General features: G+C 40.6%; 1 protein-coding gene across 4 annotated transcripts in view; it reads right to left on the bottom strand.

The window, feature by feature from the left end:
- Positions 1-18,553, bottom strand: part of ZFYVE1 (zinc finger FYVE-type containing 1) — a 49,495-nt gene that overhangs the window by 16,942 nt on the left and 14,000 nt on the right. For all 4 annotated transcript variants that reach the window (XR_010022920.1, XM_063090406.1, XM_063090407.1 and 1 more), the window contains exons 3-4: positions 9,638-10,142; positions 5,429-5,643 (exon numbers count right to left, since the gene is read on the bottom strand). Coding sequence is in view for 3 of the 4 variants with exons in the window: in XM_063090406.1 (XP_062946476.1) it covers positions 5,429-5,643; positions 9,638-10,142 (720 nt within the window). In the remaining variant the exon portion in view is untranslated. The remainder of the gene's footprint in view (positions 1-5,428; positions 5,644-9,637; positions 10,143-18,553) is intronic.

An 18,553-nucleotide genomic window follows, 5' to 3' on the forward strand; every position in this document is an offset into this window, starting at 1 on the left:
CCCCAATACTCTTTTTTAAATAAGTAGCAAAGATCAGTTGGTTAGAGCATGGTGTTATAACCCCAAAGTCAAGGGTCCACATACCTGTCCCAGCGAGCTGCCAGCCAATGAATGAATGAATGAATGAATGAATGAATAAATAAATAAATAAATAAATAAAGAAGCAAAGAAGCATATCAATCATATTAAAACATGTTCCCAGTCTTCTCAAAGAGGTTATTCAGTTGAATTAGTGAGGAACTGGAAGAAATAAAGACTATCAAGGAGAGAGAGAAAAAAAATGGGAGAAACAAGAAGCCAAACGACTTATTCCGGCATTGATAATTTATCTGTTTATGCCCACCCCCACTCTCTTATCCTAAAAATGATTCAATGCTACTTATAAAAGTAAATATAACAGCATAAAACAAAATTAAAATTGAGTGGAGAAGAATAGACAGTCACTATATTATGCACTGCTATGAACTATGAAAACTTCAGCTAGAGTCCACTTAAACAGCAATAAAAAAAACTCTACTTGGCCGATTGGCCTAATGTAGATCGAAATGGTGGCTTCCTATTACAGTCATAATCAGAGAATTAAACACTTCTAATTTAAAGGAAGAGGTTAAAAGCAAAACAAAAAGAGGCAGAAACAATTTTTTGAAAGATCTGTGTAGGTTGCAAGAAATGCACAATTCCCTGGGGAGAGCCCAAACCAGCTTAAAATAGATTACTCCTTCCCATAGACAGGGGTAGGTCCCACATCTCAGTACAGCACAGCCCCTACCTCAGAGAATAGAAAATATTAGGTCCAGGTAAAATTTGGGGCATACCAGTGTATTAGTCCATTTCTGTTGCTTATAACAGAATACCTAAAACTGGGTAATTTATAAAGAAAATGAAATTTATTTCTTACAAGTTCAGAAGCTGGGAAGTCCACGGTCCTGGGGGTGCATCTGGTGAGGGCCTTTTTCTTGGTGGGAACTCTGTACAGAGTCCCACAGTGACGAGGGTGCCCCGTGGCAAGAGTGGACTGAGCAAGAATGAGTTAATCTTCTCACTTGCTCTCCTTATAAAGCCATCAGAACCATGCCATTACTCCATGAATGGATCTATCCGTTCACAAGGACACAGTCCTCACAATCTAATCATCTCTTAAAGGCCCCAGCTTGCAAATACCACAGTCAGATTTCCCACCCTCTTATCACTGTTACAATGGGAGTCAAGCTTCCAACACATGAACTTTTGGGGAACACATTTAACCCCATAGCAACTAGTTACCAAGAATAATCAGAATTCCAGATGACTACGCTCATTTTAATCACAGAAAGCTTCATGAATCACATCACCTCATAAGAATACAGTGTAACTATTTTCTCAAGATGCCTAATAAACTGGCCTGGGGTAGGACATACAAGACTCCTGAGGGGGAAAATCCCTGAGCACTAATTACTGCTTACAATACTAGGTGTCCCTGATGGTCTTATTTAAACATTAAGCTTGGTTAGCTTCAAGAAGAGCTAAAGAACCGTTATAATCTGGCCATTGGCCAATTTGCCTTAGAATTTATAGTGATCAGATTTACAGCCCTTTGTATATACAGCATGAATTCAGCCTCTCTCAAGAATGTTTGCATTACTCAAGTGTAATCTTCCACTCTGACTGCCTTCTAGCCATTACAAGGACATTATTAGCCAAGACATCTAAGTACACTTTAACTTCAAATTCTAATTAGAAATATGTATTTCACAGGGCCAGTCCCATGGCTCTCTCAGGAGAGGGTGGTGCTGGTAAAACCAAGGCCACAGGTTCGGATCCCTATATAGGGATGGCCTATATTAGCTCACTTCAGAGACCATGGTGCTGACAACACCAAGTCAAGGGTTAAGATCCCCTTACCGGTCATCTTTTAAAATAAAAATTAAAAAAAAAAGAAAGAAATACGTATTTCACAAATCATTCAACTATAATAATTTTCATAGTTTTTCCTTAATACTATTCACAATAGTTAACTTTCTCTGAATATTTACTATGTAGCAAGCACTTTGTTTCTTATGTATGTCCTCATTTAGTCCCCACCTCAACTTTGTTAGGAACATTCTAGTATCACACCTACTTTATAGATGAGGGAAAGGTTTGAAGAAGTAGTACTACAAGAGCAGAGATTTTTGTCTATTTTATTCACCACTGTATTTGCAGCACCTCAAATACTACCTGACACATGGACATACTCATTTATTTGCTGAATGAATGAATGAAAAAATAAACAAATTTCCCAAGACCAAGCAACTAGTAAGTGGCAGAGCTGGGCTTCCAACACAAGTCTATCTGACTCTAGAGCCCACTCTTTCAAATACTGTGCAAAAAAACACAAACCTTTTTTCTTGTTTGTTTTTTAATTTGGCAGCTGGCTGGTAAGGGGATCTGAACCCATATCAGCACCTTGCTCTAACCAGCTGAGCTAACGAGCCAGCTTCCCTTTCCTTTTTTTGGTAACTTTTCACTTTACGTAATTTCAAACTTGTAGAAAAGGTGCAAAAATAGTACAAAGAACTCCCATACACAATTTACCCAGATTCACTCATTGTTTCTTTTTCTTTTTTTTTTTTTTCTGTCTTTTTGTGACTGGCCACACCGGCCATCCTTATATAGGATCCGAACCCGCAGCGGGAGCACTGCTGCGCGCCCAGCGCTGCACTCTCCCGAGTGCGCCACGGGGTCGGCCCTTCACTCATTGTTTCCGTTGGGCCCCACTGCAAACCTTTTACATTCAATAGATTCAGCAAATCAGCATATACCCAGAATATGTTCCTGTGTAAACTACACCATGCCCAGCTTTACGTCAAACCCCCTTCTCCTATCCCTTCCTTCCCATTCCTCCTGGTCCCATGTCTGTCTCGCCTAACCCATTGGGCATCCTCATGCCTAGCTCTTATCCTCTTGTCAACATTTCCCCCTGCCCTCTCTCCAAGATCTCCCACCCCCAGCACTGTCCCAAAGGCCCTACTCCTCTCCTGTCCTCTGCCCTAGACCCACAGGCATGGAAACACTAGGTATGTACAGAGCAAACTGCAAAGAGCAAGCATCAAGCTGATGAATCCATTATGAAGAATGGGAAATTAAAGAAGTACCTATTTAAGACAAGAGATTATGTTGAAGTAAAATCCTTGAAATACTAGAAACAGGCAAAATAGAAAAAGATGCCACAAATGCAAAAATACTTAAATAGGATTATATATCCAACTATGTGAAATGTTCGAAATGTGATAGATGTTCACTGTTAAAAATATGTATATTTATAGTCATAACCTTTTGATACAATATTCTTTTTCAAGAAAATATAACTTAGGAAAATAATTCCAAACATAGAGCTTTTATGATATTTAGTTGTGGTGTTATTTATAATAGAGAAAATTTACTAACAGTATCTTGTACAACAGTTGTTAATTTCGTACATTTAGACATAAATTTGGAACAGAAAACATTGTGCAGCAACCAAAACTATTTACAAAGACCAAATAGTAAAGTGTTTATGATGTTGCATGGAGAAAGGATAACAAATTTGTATCTATAATATAATGGCAAGCCATATTTCTTCTTTTTATTGCACATACTGAAAGGGCACACATGAAAATGTTAACACCTATCCCTAGGTGAAGGATTATAGGGAGTCTTTGTTTTCAGTTATACTCTACTGTGATATCCACATTTTCTACACTTAGCACAGATTCCTTATGTAAACTAGATGGATATGAATTTAGACAAATGCAATATGAATTGATCACTGAATAAACTGTCCTAAAATTAGAATTCTTATTTCCATATGATATCAACAACTTTTAAATTTCTTTTGGAAAAACTTTTCCCAGCTTTAATGGGCCCAGGGAATGATTTGACCAATGTACGTGTGATAAGACATCAAAATTTTACCGAGACTATCTAACCAATTCTAAAAAGGCAATTTTCAATAATCAGTAATACCCCAAGTCATAGTTTTCAGTTATCCTATTCTGTTAACCCTACTGTCACTTTATAGCAATTTCTTGCCTGGTGATGGCTGTGACAGTGTTGGAGTAGCATGGCAGCAGTACCACTATAGGAGTGAAGCGATTACATCCAGTACAGTAATCTCCTCCTACCCAGGTAGCTGTGAGGCCTAAGATACCATTTGATAAAGAAAGAGCAACAGATGAATCCCTGAGGGGCTCAGATGGGTTACACTGCACCTGTCAAGGTTGAAGGCTTGCAGTCCACCCAGGTAGCAGACTTTCTGTGATACAAAGAAGCAAGCAATGTCCATCAGGACATGCTACAAAGGAAACTGAATCTGGAACAGTGAGGGATTTTACTGTACTACCAAAACGATACATTGATATTACTACTGGGATACACACCAAAAAAACAATTTACCTGATTTTAAGGGTCAAAAGATATAATGCTTAGAGATGAGTTTCCCCAAAGGTAGGCCTTATATCACTGGTATATATGATGGATTTTAGGTGATACAGGACACGACTATAGGCAATGCACTGAATAACACCAAAAAAATTGGTCCACAGTAGAAATTACTCCCTTTCCAATCCCTTTTCAAAATCTCAGATTCTGTTAAGGAGAAAGTCTCACATGAGATAATAGTATATCTTTATCATCTCCCAAATCTCCCTTTCAAATAAAGAAAAAACAGGCCCCCATCTCAAACATTCCATGAGCAACAATCTCTAGCTACGAAATTATATTTTATTTGTTGAGAGGCAGCAGAGTCTTCCCGGTTATAAGAAGGAGCTCTAGGGTTTAAGCCTGCTGTCACTTAGTAACGGTGTGGAACCAATTACTTCATCTCTCTGCACTTCACTTTCCTCATCTGCAAAATGAGGATGATCATAGAACACAACTCAGGGAGTTGGTGTGGAGATGAAATGAACTTAGTCCATATACCAGTGCAGTACTCTGAACTTTGGTACATAATAAGCAGTAGTTATTGTTATCATGTACTTGGGTTTTGTTTGTTTTTTGTCTTGGTAATTTTCTACCTATGATACTAGCTTTCCATTTATAGTGATAAAAGATTCCTTCTTCAATAAATTAATTTAGGTAAAATGAGTGGATATAAAGCATAAAGGCTGTCCAGATAACTGAGCCTCAACACAAGGCCCAGGGCAGGGCCAAACCATCCAGAAATGAATGCTTTTTCCTATTCCCCAAATGCCTGCTTTTTCTCCAAGATGCGAACCTGTCATTTTTTTTACTATCACTCCTCTGTATTCAAGCTCCTAGCAAGATAAAGGCCTTCAACAGGTGCAAACTCCACTCATGCACTTCTTCTACTTACAAGTCTCTCTTTTCCATCCCAGATTTCCAATGATCAGCACCAAAGAAGCTGGGGACTGAGTGTTCTCACCACCGTGGGTACCCCAATGAGAAGCGCTCAGGGCAGGCGTTAACTGACCTTCAGGGCTTTGAAGATGACCCCCGGGTGCCGGGGAGAACGGGTGGTGTTGTTCTCTAGTTGCTGCTCCAAAGCACGCCGAAGCCCAGAGAAGTCTGTGGGAGGATTGTAGGTCCTTGTTCCCTTGTAGCTAATGGAACTAAAGGCTTCAGGGAACCGGCCCAGCTTCCGGAACCGGTCCTGGATGAGCTTCTCTGGCACCTCTGAGGGGTGATCTGTGCAATGAGAATCACAGACAAGTGAGCAGTGAGCGACCGTTCTTTAAAAAAAAAAATATATATATATATACTACCTATCTTTCATTATAAAAGTAAATCATACTCTGACTCCATGTATGTAAAGTACATAAACAGGCAGAGCTAATGGATGCTGTTAGGATTCAGCTGCCCCTGGCTGGAAAGGAGCATGAGAAGGGCTTCTAGCAAGAGGAAGCTGGTGTTTCATGGTCTGGTACTAATCACATGGGTGTGTTCAGGTTGTGAAAATCATCACATCATACACTTTTGATATGATGTGCACTTGTCTATATTATATTTCAAGGAAAAATCTTAAAAACAAAAAAATTTCACTGTAAGAAAAATCAAAACATGCCAAAGCATAAAAGGAAAGAAATATATGTCCTCCACTCCCTTCCACTCCCCAAAAGTAACTACAGTTCAATGTTCCCTCTTTCCAACTTTTTTAATATACACTTAGCAACATATATGTGCAACTTGCTTTTTTATCACTTAATTACATATTGTCAGTAAATGTCCTTGTCAAATATACTCTGAGAAGTTCCTTATTCTTTTTAACAGCTATATAGTCGTCCATCCTGTGCACATATTTAACCAGTCACTTACTAAAGAAGATTTAAAATTCTGTACTTTAAAAATTTTTGATCTCATGTGATGAAGTTGCAGCCAAACTGCTAATGTATAAGAGTATTAACTTGCCTATAGTCTCACCATTTGTCCAGAAATTTGGGCAGTGGTTGTACAGATGGATTCAGTAAATGATTTGGAGGTAAAGGTTGGAAGGACTTTTTGTTTTAATTTCCTTGAATATTTTAACAACAAAATCACTCCAAATAACATTGAAGATATATTAGCTCAAATTTAAAGGTATAGTCATCAAAGAGACTTAGCCATAATTCTGCAGTTATGCCCTAAACCCATTTTCTCTTTAACTTTTCCAGTGGCAGCTATTTTTGAGGGAAGTAGCAGGCAGTGCCCTGGGGGTAGCTCATCGGTCACCAACTTCTCCCAAAGCCATCCAGGAGCCCAGCCAGGCTAACTTCACTTCCTCCCAACAGCACCTCACAGCTTGTCCCTGGACATATATATCACAGTTCCCAAATAAGTTGGTTCTGCCCATTTGTAAAACAGGAATAATTCATTTGCCTACTAAACTCCTACCTAGGAATTCTCCATCCACTAAAAAAACAGGATCAAACAGAAAATCAGAAATTATAGGAGACAGAGAAAAATCTCATCAATTTGCCCACAATTCTAGCATCTCTCCTACCCTACATAAAATCTGGCTGCTTTGGTTCTATCTCAAGGTTTCAAGAGCAGCATGGTATTCCAGAAACAGCTCTGGATTTAGGAGTTAAAAAACTTTGTTTTGAATCCCACTCTTGCAACTTACTAGCTAGAACTTCCTTGGGTACATAACATAAGAAGCTCTGAGTTCAGTTGCTTCATCTGTAAAAGGGGCTGCTATTTATAGGCTGAATAACAAAGATACAGTAAGATAGCATTTATTTCAAAAACACCTAGCATAGTATATGGCACATAGCAAAAAGTACAATAAATAACTTTTCAGGGGCTGATTATTTCAAAATCCTGAACTGGCAATTAAACCTTCTCCTCACCATGGTGTAAAGATCCAAAGTGGCATAAAAGTACTGATCACAGGAGACATCTTAACGTCAGCATTTCTCACCTGCTCTCCTTACTTCATAGTCACTTGCTAATGAGTCTCTTCCTTCGTTCTGGAACATTTAGATTTCTTGTCTTCCTATAGGTCATGAGTCACTGATACCTCCAGAATCAACTGGTCCCAGGTCCTTCAAATTCAACCTCCTTCATGGCCCTGTCTGTCCACTTCCCTCCAACTGCCACAGCCCTAGCTCAGTCCCCACCACTTCTCATCTGAGAACTGTGATAACCTCCTGACTGGTCTTCCTGCCGTCTAGCATATCCTTCTAATTCATCCTGCAATGGGCTGCCAGGGGATCTTTTGAAAATATAGATCCAATCATATAACTCTCTGCTTAAGATCCTGAAGGGGCTCTTGTCATAGTTGAGAACTGAATCAAGGCCACCCATTATCTGATCCCCGCTATCTCTATCACCACTCCCTTCCAACCAAGCTATGCTTCAGACATACTAAGCCTCTTCATTTATTCATTCAGCAAACATCTGATGAGAGCCTACTGGGTGTCAAGCACTCATCCAGGCTCTATGGATTCAGCAGTGAATAAGACAGACAAGGTTCCAGCCTTCATGGAGTTTCCATTCTAATGGGAAAAGACCAACAACAAGTAAGCAAACATACAGGATGGCTTCAGATAGTGACAGGTGCCCTGACACAAATGGACGGGGTGATGCGATGCGAGTGTAATCACTAGGGCATAGGAAGGACCACATGACAGGAGGCAGTTGGGAAAGGCTCTAAGTGGGTGAGAGTTGAGTTGAATCCGAGAGACACACAGCTAGCTGGGGGAAGAGTGCTCCAGGCATATAGAGTAGCATACACAAAGGTGGGAACAGAGAAAGGGCTGGTACGCCTAGTGGGGTGAGTGTATACATCCATGTGTGTGTGCCATGCACACGCATTCACATGGTAGGGGGAGCGTTCAGTGGGTGGGGGAGAAAGAAGGGGGATACCTAGAGAAGGAGGTCAGAGACACCAGCAGGAGTTAGAGTGAGGACACCATATTTAGGAGTTTGGATTTTATTTTTGATGTAGTCAAAAGCCATTGACAGGTTGTAAGCAGGAGTACAACATGATCTAAGTTATAAGTTAAGCTTTTGAAAAGATCACTCTGGATGCTGTGTGCGGAATGCATTGAAGGGGGCTAGAATGGGATTTAGGAAACTATTGCAGAACCACCTGAGGTTCCCTGAACACAGCTTGCTCCTTGAAGTCACTAGAGGTTTGCTCCTCCTAGAACATCTTCCTTCCCTCCTCTATCTAGCCAAGTCTCTCAGAGTTCAAATGTACCTCCTCTTCCCTAGATTCCAGTAGGAGGTATAAAGAATCCCTCCTCTGCACCCCCACAACTCAGAGCCTGCATATACTACAGAACAGAATACCACGTGGTCTCTCCAACTAGACTGCTAGCTATTCAAGGGTGGGAATTGTTTTTAGCTCTGAGCCTCAGTGCTCAGCACATGACATGTGCACTCAGTAAACTTGCTGACAGTGGACAGGTGAATAGTGTCATTGTTTTAGGGGCCCATACCACTGTCCCCCTGCATCTAGTTACTGCTGTTGTACCTCCTCCTTCATCCTCCACTCAGGTAATGATCATGCTTATTTCTCTAAGAAAATAGAAACAATACAACAATAACTTCCACACACACACACCACATCCACGTGTGTACCTGCCACCGTATCCATCTACTCTCCCTCTTGTTGTTATGGACTGTCCATGCTCCTAACTAAGGCCCGCCCTTCTACCTGGGCATCACCCCATTGTTCCTCTCTCACATGCAGGCGCATCTGCACTGTGCCCTCTCTAACAAATCATTCCCATCAGTACACAAATATCTGTGATATCTCACATCTTAAATTTTAAGAAGGGAAAATTCTTTGAAATTCCACATCAGCATCCAGCAACCACTTCATTGTTCTACTTCCCTTTATAGAACTCCGAAAGAGTTGAATATATTACTACCTTTATTCTTCTCCTATTCTCTCTTGATCTCATTCTGATCAAGCTTTCATCCCCATCACCTCAGAAAAACAGGTCTTGTCCAGATCACCAAGGACCTCTATATTGCCAAAGCCAATTGACCATTCTCAATCCTTATCCCACTTGACCTACCAGCAGATTTTGCTATGGTTAACCATTCCATCTTTCTTGAAACACTTCTTATGTCTTACCACAGCAGAAATTTTTCTGGGCAATCCACAATCACCAAGTAGCTATTGCAGCCTAATGGCCGCCTTCTTGTACCCAGAACGGTCAATCTGGGATGCAGTACCACATGTACTCACCAGAGCCCAGTAGTTGAGTGTGCACAGTCTCATGGAAAATGATAACTGCAGGGCCCAGGGTGGATAAGGGGACATCCAGGCCACAGCGGGCAGTGGTAGCCTTGAGCTCCTTGGTGAAGTGCTTCAGATAAGCTTCTGAGGCGTCCCCAAGGAATTTGAAGAGGTCATTATGCAGCCGGTCTGCATGAGTTCGATAGATGACGAGGTCTGAGATGGCCAGGACCTTAAGTAGCAGCCGTGTTCTCTGGCTTAGATTCACCGTAGCCCCCAAGAGCCCTTCCGTGTCTATCACTGCTACCTTGTGGACTGGGTCATAGGCTGCCCACACTCCCACGGTGCACGACTCCTGGGCAGGGGAGGTTTTAAAGACTTCACGGCCATAAAAGAAAGTGTGGTTAAGGGTATGAGACTTTCCATCACCTGTATTTCCAAAAATGGAAACCACTTTCAGATGCTGATCAGGTTTGCAATCCAATTTCCTAATAAAGTCCTCTTCATTTGTTACCTTCAAAAAAAAAAAAGATAGTGAAATATAGAAACTGCAAAATAGCTAGGAATACCTACAAGAAGAATGAGTGTTTCCCAGGGTCAAAGTCTTTGATTGACTTGTCAAAGTGGCAAGGAAAGGAAACCCCAAGAAAAGAGCCCCCCACAGGAGGAGCCCCTGAAGGCTTAGTCAGTAAAGAACTTAGTGGTCATGAAAGAGTTAAAACTTTAAAAAGAAAACATAGGAATTAAACTTTGTGACCTTGGATTAAGCAATGGTTTCTTAGATATGACACCAAAAGCCCAAGCAACAAAAGAAAAAACATAAACTTGATCAAAATTTAAAACTTTGTATTGCAAAGAACACCATCAAGATAGTCAGAAGAAAACTCACAGAATGGAAGAAAATATTTGTAAATCATATATCTGATAAGGGATTAGTGTTCAGCAAATATTTGTGTCCTAATTGTTTCTTGTCGTGACTGTACCAGTTCCTCTTTGATAGTCTTCCTAAATCCTTGCTTGCTAAACTTCAGAGGGGGTTTAGAATGCTACAGTGAGACTATATATTCCTACTGTTGGAAAATAACGTGCATTGTACTGAAGTAATGTCTACTGACCTAGTAGTGGTTTTATAAAACTATACTATTTCCCTATTGACTTGTTATGATTGGCTAGAAAATGAATGAGACTAGCATTTGAAGGAAATTACATCTGAAAGATTCTATGGGAAAATGTATCCTGAACCATTTCCATTAGTTTTTCAGTGGGGAAAAATTATTATGATGGCAGATTTTCCTTCAATTCATGGTAGTCTTTTAAGGTAAGTCTTTTTAGGTAAGTTTCATTTACCTAACCTTAGACTGGGAAAATGGGAAAAGCATGTAAAATATCACATTTGTCTTAGTACCAAAGATATTTAAAAAAAAAGAAAAAGAAAAAGAAAAAAATTACATTTCTCTTATTCTAAAGACATTAAAACATTTTGCACAGTTATAATTATAGGCTTCGTAATATTTTGTTTTATATTTCCAAAGTATTTTTTATCAGTAATCCAAACCTCAAATATGCTTATGAAGTGGACAAGCAACAGTTTTACACCCTCCATCCCCAATTATCGAGTGGAGAGGCCGAAGTGCAAATATTTTCCCTCTAGACATAATAAAAATGTCATTGTTATCTAATAATATTTAAGTAGAAATGTCAAAACATTTTTGTGTGAAATTAAAGTAACTACCAAATGATATTTGCTTTACACTTCTGGGAAACAAAAAAGGAATGAAGTACTGATACATGCTACAACATGAATGAACCTTGAAAACATAAGTGAAAGAAGCCAGACACAAAGGGCCACACATTGTATGACTCCCACTTATGTTAAACCTCCAGAACAGGTGAATTCATAAAGACAGAAAGTAGGCAGGGAATAGAGAGAGGCTGCTAATGGGTACAGGGTTTCTATTTGGAGTGATAAAAATGTTCTAGAATTAGATAGTGGTAAGTGTTGGGCAACTTTATAAATATACTGAAAACACTGAATTGTATGCTTTAAGAGGGTGAATATTATGGCATGGGAATTACTTCACTCACCCATAACCCCACCACTAACAGTTTTAAAAAACACTGCAGTCCTTATAAAAAGCCAGGCCAGGAAGAAAGATCTGGGGCCAATGAGATCCCAGACTGGCACTCCAGATGCTCAAGGTTCCTACTCTTAGGATACAGAACCCCAGGGTCAAAGCTCCTAATCTAAATAGGTTGTTTCTATTCCAGCTAAAGGACTGATGAACATTTACACCAAGTATCCTCCAGCCATCAGAGAAAAAAACACCTTTTTGATTCTCAAGATTCTGCTGTTTGATAGAGAACCGTTAGAGAAATGTAGACAGACCAATGAGTGAAAATATGATAAGCCTTATTTCCTGTAACCTCATCAAGATGGTAAACCACTCATTATTCTATTAATGACATCACCATTGTTACAGTATTAAGAGCCACATGCACGGCACTCAGGATACAGCCTGGCACAGAGGAGCTCAATATCTAGTTACTGAATGAACAAATGAATGAATGCCAGGCACCTTGCTAGGTACTTTAATCACTTTTCCCCACCATACACCTTCAGCAGGGCTGAAACACAGCAGCATTTGATAAACCTGGTGATGGGCTAACTGACCCACCAGACAACTGAGAGAAACAAGAAGTTACACAGAACAGTCCATTTGGACCTGTGTCACTCGGCCAGCCTGGTTCCAAGCTGTTAAGCTGGCCAGCAAGAGAAACAAAATAAAAGCTCCATGAATCTCTACCAGCAAGGAGTCAGATCAGGTCAGGGTGGCTGGCTGGAGGAGCCATCCACTTTCTCAAGCAGTCCTTGGGTGGGAAGCTAGGCCTAAGGATTATTTCCCCATGGAAATCTACTGTCATGAATCTGTTAACAAACCAACCAACAACTGCTGTCCAAATACCTAAGAGTGGGCACCTGAAAAGGGGCATGTGGGAGCCTTTAGATACAAAATTAAATATCTCAGGATTCATATTAAGTTCCCACCAAATGATGCACATTATGTAAACAAATAACTCATTTGGGATAGAAATAAAACACTCCATGTCAGCATCTGGGGATATTATTTTGGCAGGCGGTGTCCTAGGGTATGTTAAGCACATGTGTTCATGTGTTGGGCAAATGCATGTGAGTCCAGTGCAAAGAACTCTGGAGGAGAAGCTCAAAGCCTTAGGCTGGTTTTTCTACTGACAAGCCATGGACAATCATTTAACATGCCTTGACTGCATTTTCCACAGGTAAAATGAGGATATAACCATCTTTGCTTCCCTTGACCAAGTAGTAGTTGCTAATCAAATAAACCGATAAATGAGAAAATGCCTGGCAAGCTGAAACTACGCTTCATTCTTCCTTCCTCCACCTTTCCTGTTATTTTGCTCTTTGTTACTACTAATTCATCCTTAACCTGTGGGCATCTTCCCCTGAGCCAGAAAGGAGAGAACAGCCTGGGCCTAGGTGGTAGCAAGACTGGTTTTCAGTCAGGGAAGGCAAAAGTAAAGGAAAAATAAGATTCCCTTTGTTGAGGGAAGGAAGGAGCCAGAAGGGAACAAAGCTTCTGCTCTACTCATTCTGCCTGTTTGCAATCAATGACCCCACTTTGCTCCACTCCTGGAGTGAAATAAGCTACCTGACCTGAGCCCTACCAAATGGCCACGCACCCCACCCCACCCCCATTTACATGTTTGAAATGGTCCTTGGCCCTTACACAACAGTGAAGGCAGGAGTGACACCACAGCTGCCCCTCCCCAACTTCTGCCTTCCACCCTCCCTGAGCTGGCTAGATTCTTAGGCCTCAGGCAAGTCAGAAACACCCGAATTCCACTCCTGGCTTTGCCTCTGTGTGGCCTTGGAAAAGTTACTTAACTATTGAAGCCTCAGGGAAACAAGATAATAACTATACAACTCCTAGGTATACCGAGAAGACTAAATAAGATAAAGCATGTAAAGGACATAGCACAGTGCCTGGAACACAGATAAATGTAAGCCATTACTATTTAAAGACCAGCTTGCTGGGAAAGCACCCAGGTGAGCCGCAGTAGCAAGTGGACTTGCACCTGCTTATTGCTCAGAAGTTGCTCATTCAGGGACCGTTCGGCAATGTGGTGAGATCTAAACTGACTCTACCAAAAAACGAAAGCTCTCACTGCTTGCTTCAGATAACTCCTTTCCTCTCCCTCTAATCAAAATAATGTTTTATTATTAATACTGGCTTTATAGCTGGCTCTTAGTAACTATCTAATATCATATTATTCTTTAAGAAACCCAATAGCACCTACCTATTTCTCTCTCTCTCCTTCTATCTCACCCACAAAGCTTACTTCATATAGAGTTTCAAGCCGAGTTTGTAAAGTGAAATATAACAGTACTCAATGATCCCCATTGTTCCAATTTAGAATTTAGAGTAGTTCATAGTAGTGAAAAGTGTTCCACAGTCAATCCAAGCAGGCAAAGGGAATGAAGACACTGTCCCTTCTTAGCCCTCAGAGAATCATTCCAGGAAGAATGATCACACATGGGCTTTGTTCCAAGGAGGCCTGGAGAGGGAAAAGCAAGAGATGGAAAAGGAACTAAAGTAAAGAGCCTTGGAAAGAGGAAAGTTCAACAGAGCACAGTCACACTCTAGAACTTAAACCACAAAGACACCAGAAAACACTCCTAAGTAAAGTAGCTCAGCACCAAGGTCCTTTCAGTTCTGGCCCCTTTGGATGAAAAGGATCTAATTTGTTCCAACTACAATCATACAGTCTTCTAAATTTTTACAAAGGTGTTCCCTGTGACTGAGGGCACAAATCAGCTCTGCAGCAGATTGGATGTCCCCCCAAACTCATTGAAGCTTAATCCCCACTGTAACTGTTGAGGGTGAGAAATCCTATTATGGTAATTGAAAGGTGGGACCTCAACAAGGTGATTAGATTGTGAGGACCACACCCATGTAAATAGATTAATCCACTGACGTTTAATGGTGGCCATGGGTGTGGCTCTGAGGACTTTAAAAAGAGAAAGAGTGAAGGGTTGGCTCTCTCTCTGCTCCACCATTCCCACCATGTGACACCACGCATTGCAGTGAACAGTCAGTACCCACCAACAAGGCTCTTACCAGATATGTTCCCTTTGGACTTTGACTTCCCAGCCTCCAAAACTGTAAGCAATAAATATTGTTTCTTTACCAATTACCCAGTTTCTGATATTCCTGTTATAAACAGAAATGGATTAATACAAGCTCCTTCCCCAAGTAATGCACAGAGGTATGGGAAGCTTGATTGTTCCCATCTCAACTGAATGCTTATAAAAATTCCACCCCTGGGCCAACAAATGATTATTGTATACATCTCTGCTGAGATGCTAAACCTAACTTGATAGTTATTCCCCAAATTAAATTCCTATTAATGACTTTTATTTGCTGGTGTCTGGTTTATTTTGCTTTCATTCCATTTTTGGCTGAGTTCAGAGAGAGAGAACCAGAGAAACCAAACAATATTCTCGCTCTTATCAGAACTGGGACCAGTACCCCAAAAGGCAAGTAGAACTTGATTGCTTCATTCAGTCAATAGACATGTCTCAAGCTTCATCTAGTGTCCAGCACTGACCTATTGATGTTCAACCAGCACAGGTGCAGAACTTAGGTAACATTTTCTTTCTTCTAGGGGAAGGAAAGAAGAAGTGGAAGGTGAGAGGACCCTTAAGAATTCCAGAGCCACCTTCATCATACTGAAAAGAGCTTCAGGCAATGATTTAAGTCCATGGCCTAACTGTCAAACAAAATTTTACTTAAACTATGTCAAACAGATCATTAGCCCATCTATTTTTAAAGTCGAACTGATAAGGAGGTTCCATTCCAATAGCAAACCTCTATTGCCAGAAAGTTCTATTAAACCTGTTTCCCGGGCCGAACGCGTGGCGCACTCGGGAGAGTGCAACGCTGGGAGCGCAGCGGTGCTCCCACCACACAGGTTCGGATCCTACATAGGGATGGCCGGTGCGCCCACTGGCTGAGCGCGGTGCGGGCAACACCAAGCCAAGGGTTGCAATCCCCTTACCGGTCACAAAAAGGACAAAAAAAAAAAAAAAAACCCGTTTCCCTAACAAAGCAAGTTCAAAAAATTTCCTTTCATTCTATCCTAAAGAGTATATATTTTGTTTATCCATGTATGTGAAATAGACTTTCATGAAAAAACACAATAGTTTCTCAATGAAATGTTTTCCTAAGACCACTGAAGTCACAAGGGTGGCCTCACGAACACATGGAGCACATTTGGCAAGGGCAAAGATCACTTTTTTCCACACCAGTGTTCTGAAAGTGTTCCAGTATTTGAAAGGTCCGGAATTCCCCTCCCATGTCTTATAACTACCAGGGGTGCTTCTGACACTTCACCTCACAGACACTGCCTACAGCTCCTCTCCTGCCCTCTGGTAGGAAAGAGGTTGTTTCTATGTAGAGATGATCCACAAACAAATGCTTTCAAAAGAGTCAGTTTCTTTGACGACACGCAACTCACCCAGTTCAGCTCTCCATTTATATCTGAATAAAAAGCTTTCCAAGGCAAAGCTGAATTCTGAGGACAGATTGGAAATACTGAGTCATCCTCAAGACCCACATCATCCTCCAGGGACTTTTCCAAGGAGCTTTCATATGGGAGATGCAGTCCCCCTTTAAAGTGGCATGGTATACCCATGTTGGCCAGCTATGAAAACAGATCTAAGCTCTGGTAAAGGTTCTATCCTTAGCAGTAAAAGCTACACTAGACAAACCAAGCTAGACAGAAGACAAGAAAGCTAGGTTCAAATCACACTATGGGCAATTTACTGAACCTCTGTCTTGCTCAAAGCCTCTGCTGCCACCCACCATGTCTGTTAATATTTGCCCATTTTTTCCAACTCTGAGCTTCCCAACTAGAACATACTCCATGCTAGCAGGGGTCTGGTCTGTGTTTTTCATCACTGTATCCCTAGCATAGTGCCTGACACATAATAGGAAATCGATACATATTTGTTAAATGAATGAATGAACACAGCACAGAATGTCTAGATGCTATATTCTCTCTGGGGGAGAGAACAGTGTAATATCACCACTAAGGGTTCAACCAGCCTAAACCTACCATTCACTGACTTTAGAATAAAACTGAAGAAGTTATTTAAGTTCTCTGGACCTCAGTTTTCTCATCTGTAAAATGAGGATAACTACACAACCTACTTCATAAGGTTGCTGTGAGAATTAAATGAGATAATATACATCAGGCACTTAGCACAGTGGATGGACATAGTAAATGCTAGAGAAGGGTTGAGCTGCTTGACATCACTGTTGTAGCTGCTCTGGTTCGCCCCTGAGCCACAGTCTTCACCACCACCACAGAATTTCATTCCTTATCCCAAGTAAAAACCCTCCTTAGGGAAGGTTTCCTAAAAATGCCTCATTAAAGAAACAGGGATAATTGAACGAGGAGGATACTTACTCAATACTTTCCACTACCTCCCTCGAAAGGATGTATCTTTTCAATTTAAAAAAGGCTATTATCACATTGCATAATTTATATTATGCATAGGAAAGTATTTAAAAGAATATAACATGATTCCAAGAATTATTACTACACCAGAGACCCACTAAAATGTTGTTCTCATAGTTTATGCTGAATATTTTAATAGATGACACAGCTTTATAGGGAGACCTTTGGTATCTGAGGTGGAGACTAATGGGCCTGATTTCTATCTTACACGATTTAGTATTTTGGTTTTTTGTGGGTTTTTTGGCAGCTGGCTGGTATGGGGATCCAAACCCTTCACTTTAGACCTTGACCTCAGATTTAGATCTAAACCCTTGATTCTAGAGCACCACACTCTAATCAAGTGAGCTAACCAGCCAGCCCTCTATTCTATATGAAATGGGATAGAGGAGCCCTGGTGAAGTAACAATATAGCATACAACTCTTTAAAGTCAATAATAATAGTAACCCCTCCAGCAACATCACCCTCCCCTGAATTCCCACAATATCCTCTCCATACCACTCTGACATTATCCACTTTATTTCTATATATTTGTCTTCTATTACCACAAGATTGTCCTCTCCCCAAGGGCAAGCTCTGTGTCTCAGTGTCGCTTTGTATCTCCCTCAGATGTCAGCACACAGATGGCACAGCTTAAATGTTTGCTGAATTAACTGATTTATTCTCATTAGCTCACACTATGGTTTGAATGTTTGTGTCCCCTCCAAAATTCATGTGGAAACTTAATCACCAATGTGACAGTATAAAGAGCCAGGGCCCTTAGGAGGTCTTGATAAAAGGACTTGAGGGGGTGGGTTCACTCCCTTTTGTCCCTTTTCCATGTAAGGACACAGGATGTGTCCCCTCTGGAAGAAGCACCATCTTAGAAACAGAGACTGGGCACTCACCAGATACCAAACCTGCTGGCACCTTGATCTTGAACTTCCCAGCTTCCAGAACAGTGAGAAATAAATTTCTATTGTTTACAAATTACCCAATCTCAAGTATTTTGTTAGAGGAGCACAAATAGACTAAGATACACATTTCATTTATTTAACAAATATTATTTGAGTACTACTATGTGCTAAACACTAGTTTAGATGCTAATCAACAGAAGAGTAAAAAACCACTGCCTGGGTTGGGTTTGGGGGAAACACTGCTAAATGAAAATGTTCTAAAATCGACTGTGGTGATGTTTGTACATATCTGTGAATGTACTAAAAGTGTACTAAAACTGTACACTTTAAATGGGTGAATTGCATGGATGTGAATTATATCTCCATAAAGTTCTTTTAAAAAGTAAACGCAACATTGAAAAGGATTGAGATAAAAATAGCTTTCTTACACTATAAAATTATGGTAAAATTTTATACTTTTCTGTAGTTCTA

Source organism: Cynocephalus volans, chromosome 3 (genome assembly GCF_027409185.1).
Source record: "Cynocephalus volans isolate mCynVol1 chromosome 3, mCynVol1.pri, whole genome shotgun sequence".
Lineage (NCBI taxonomy): Eukaryota > Metazoa > Chordata > Mammalia > Dermoptera > Cynocephalidae > Cynocephalus > Cynocephalus volans.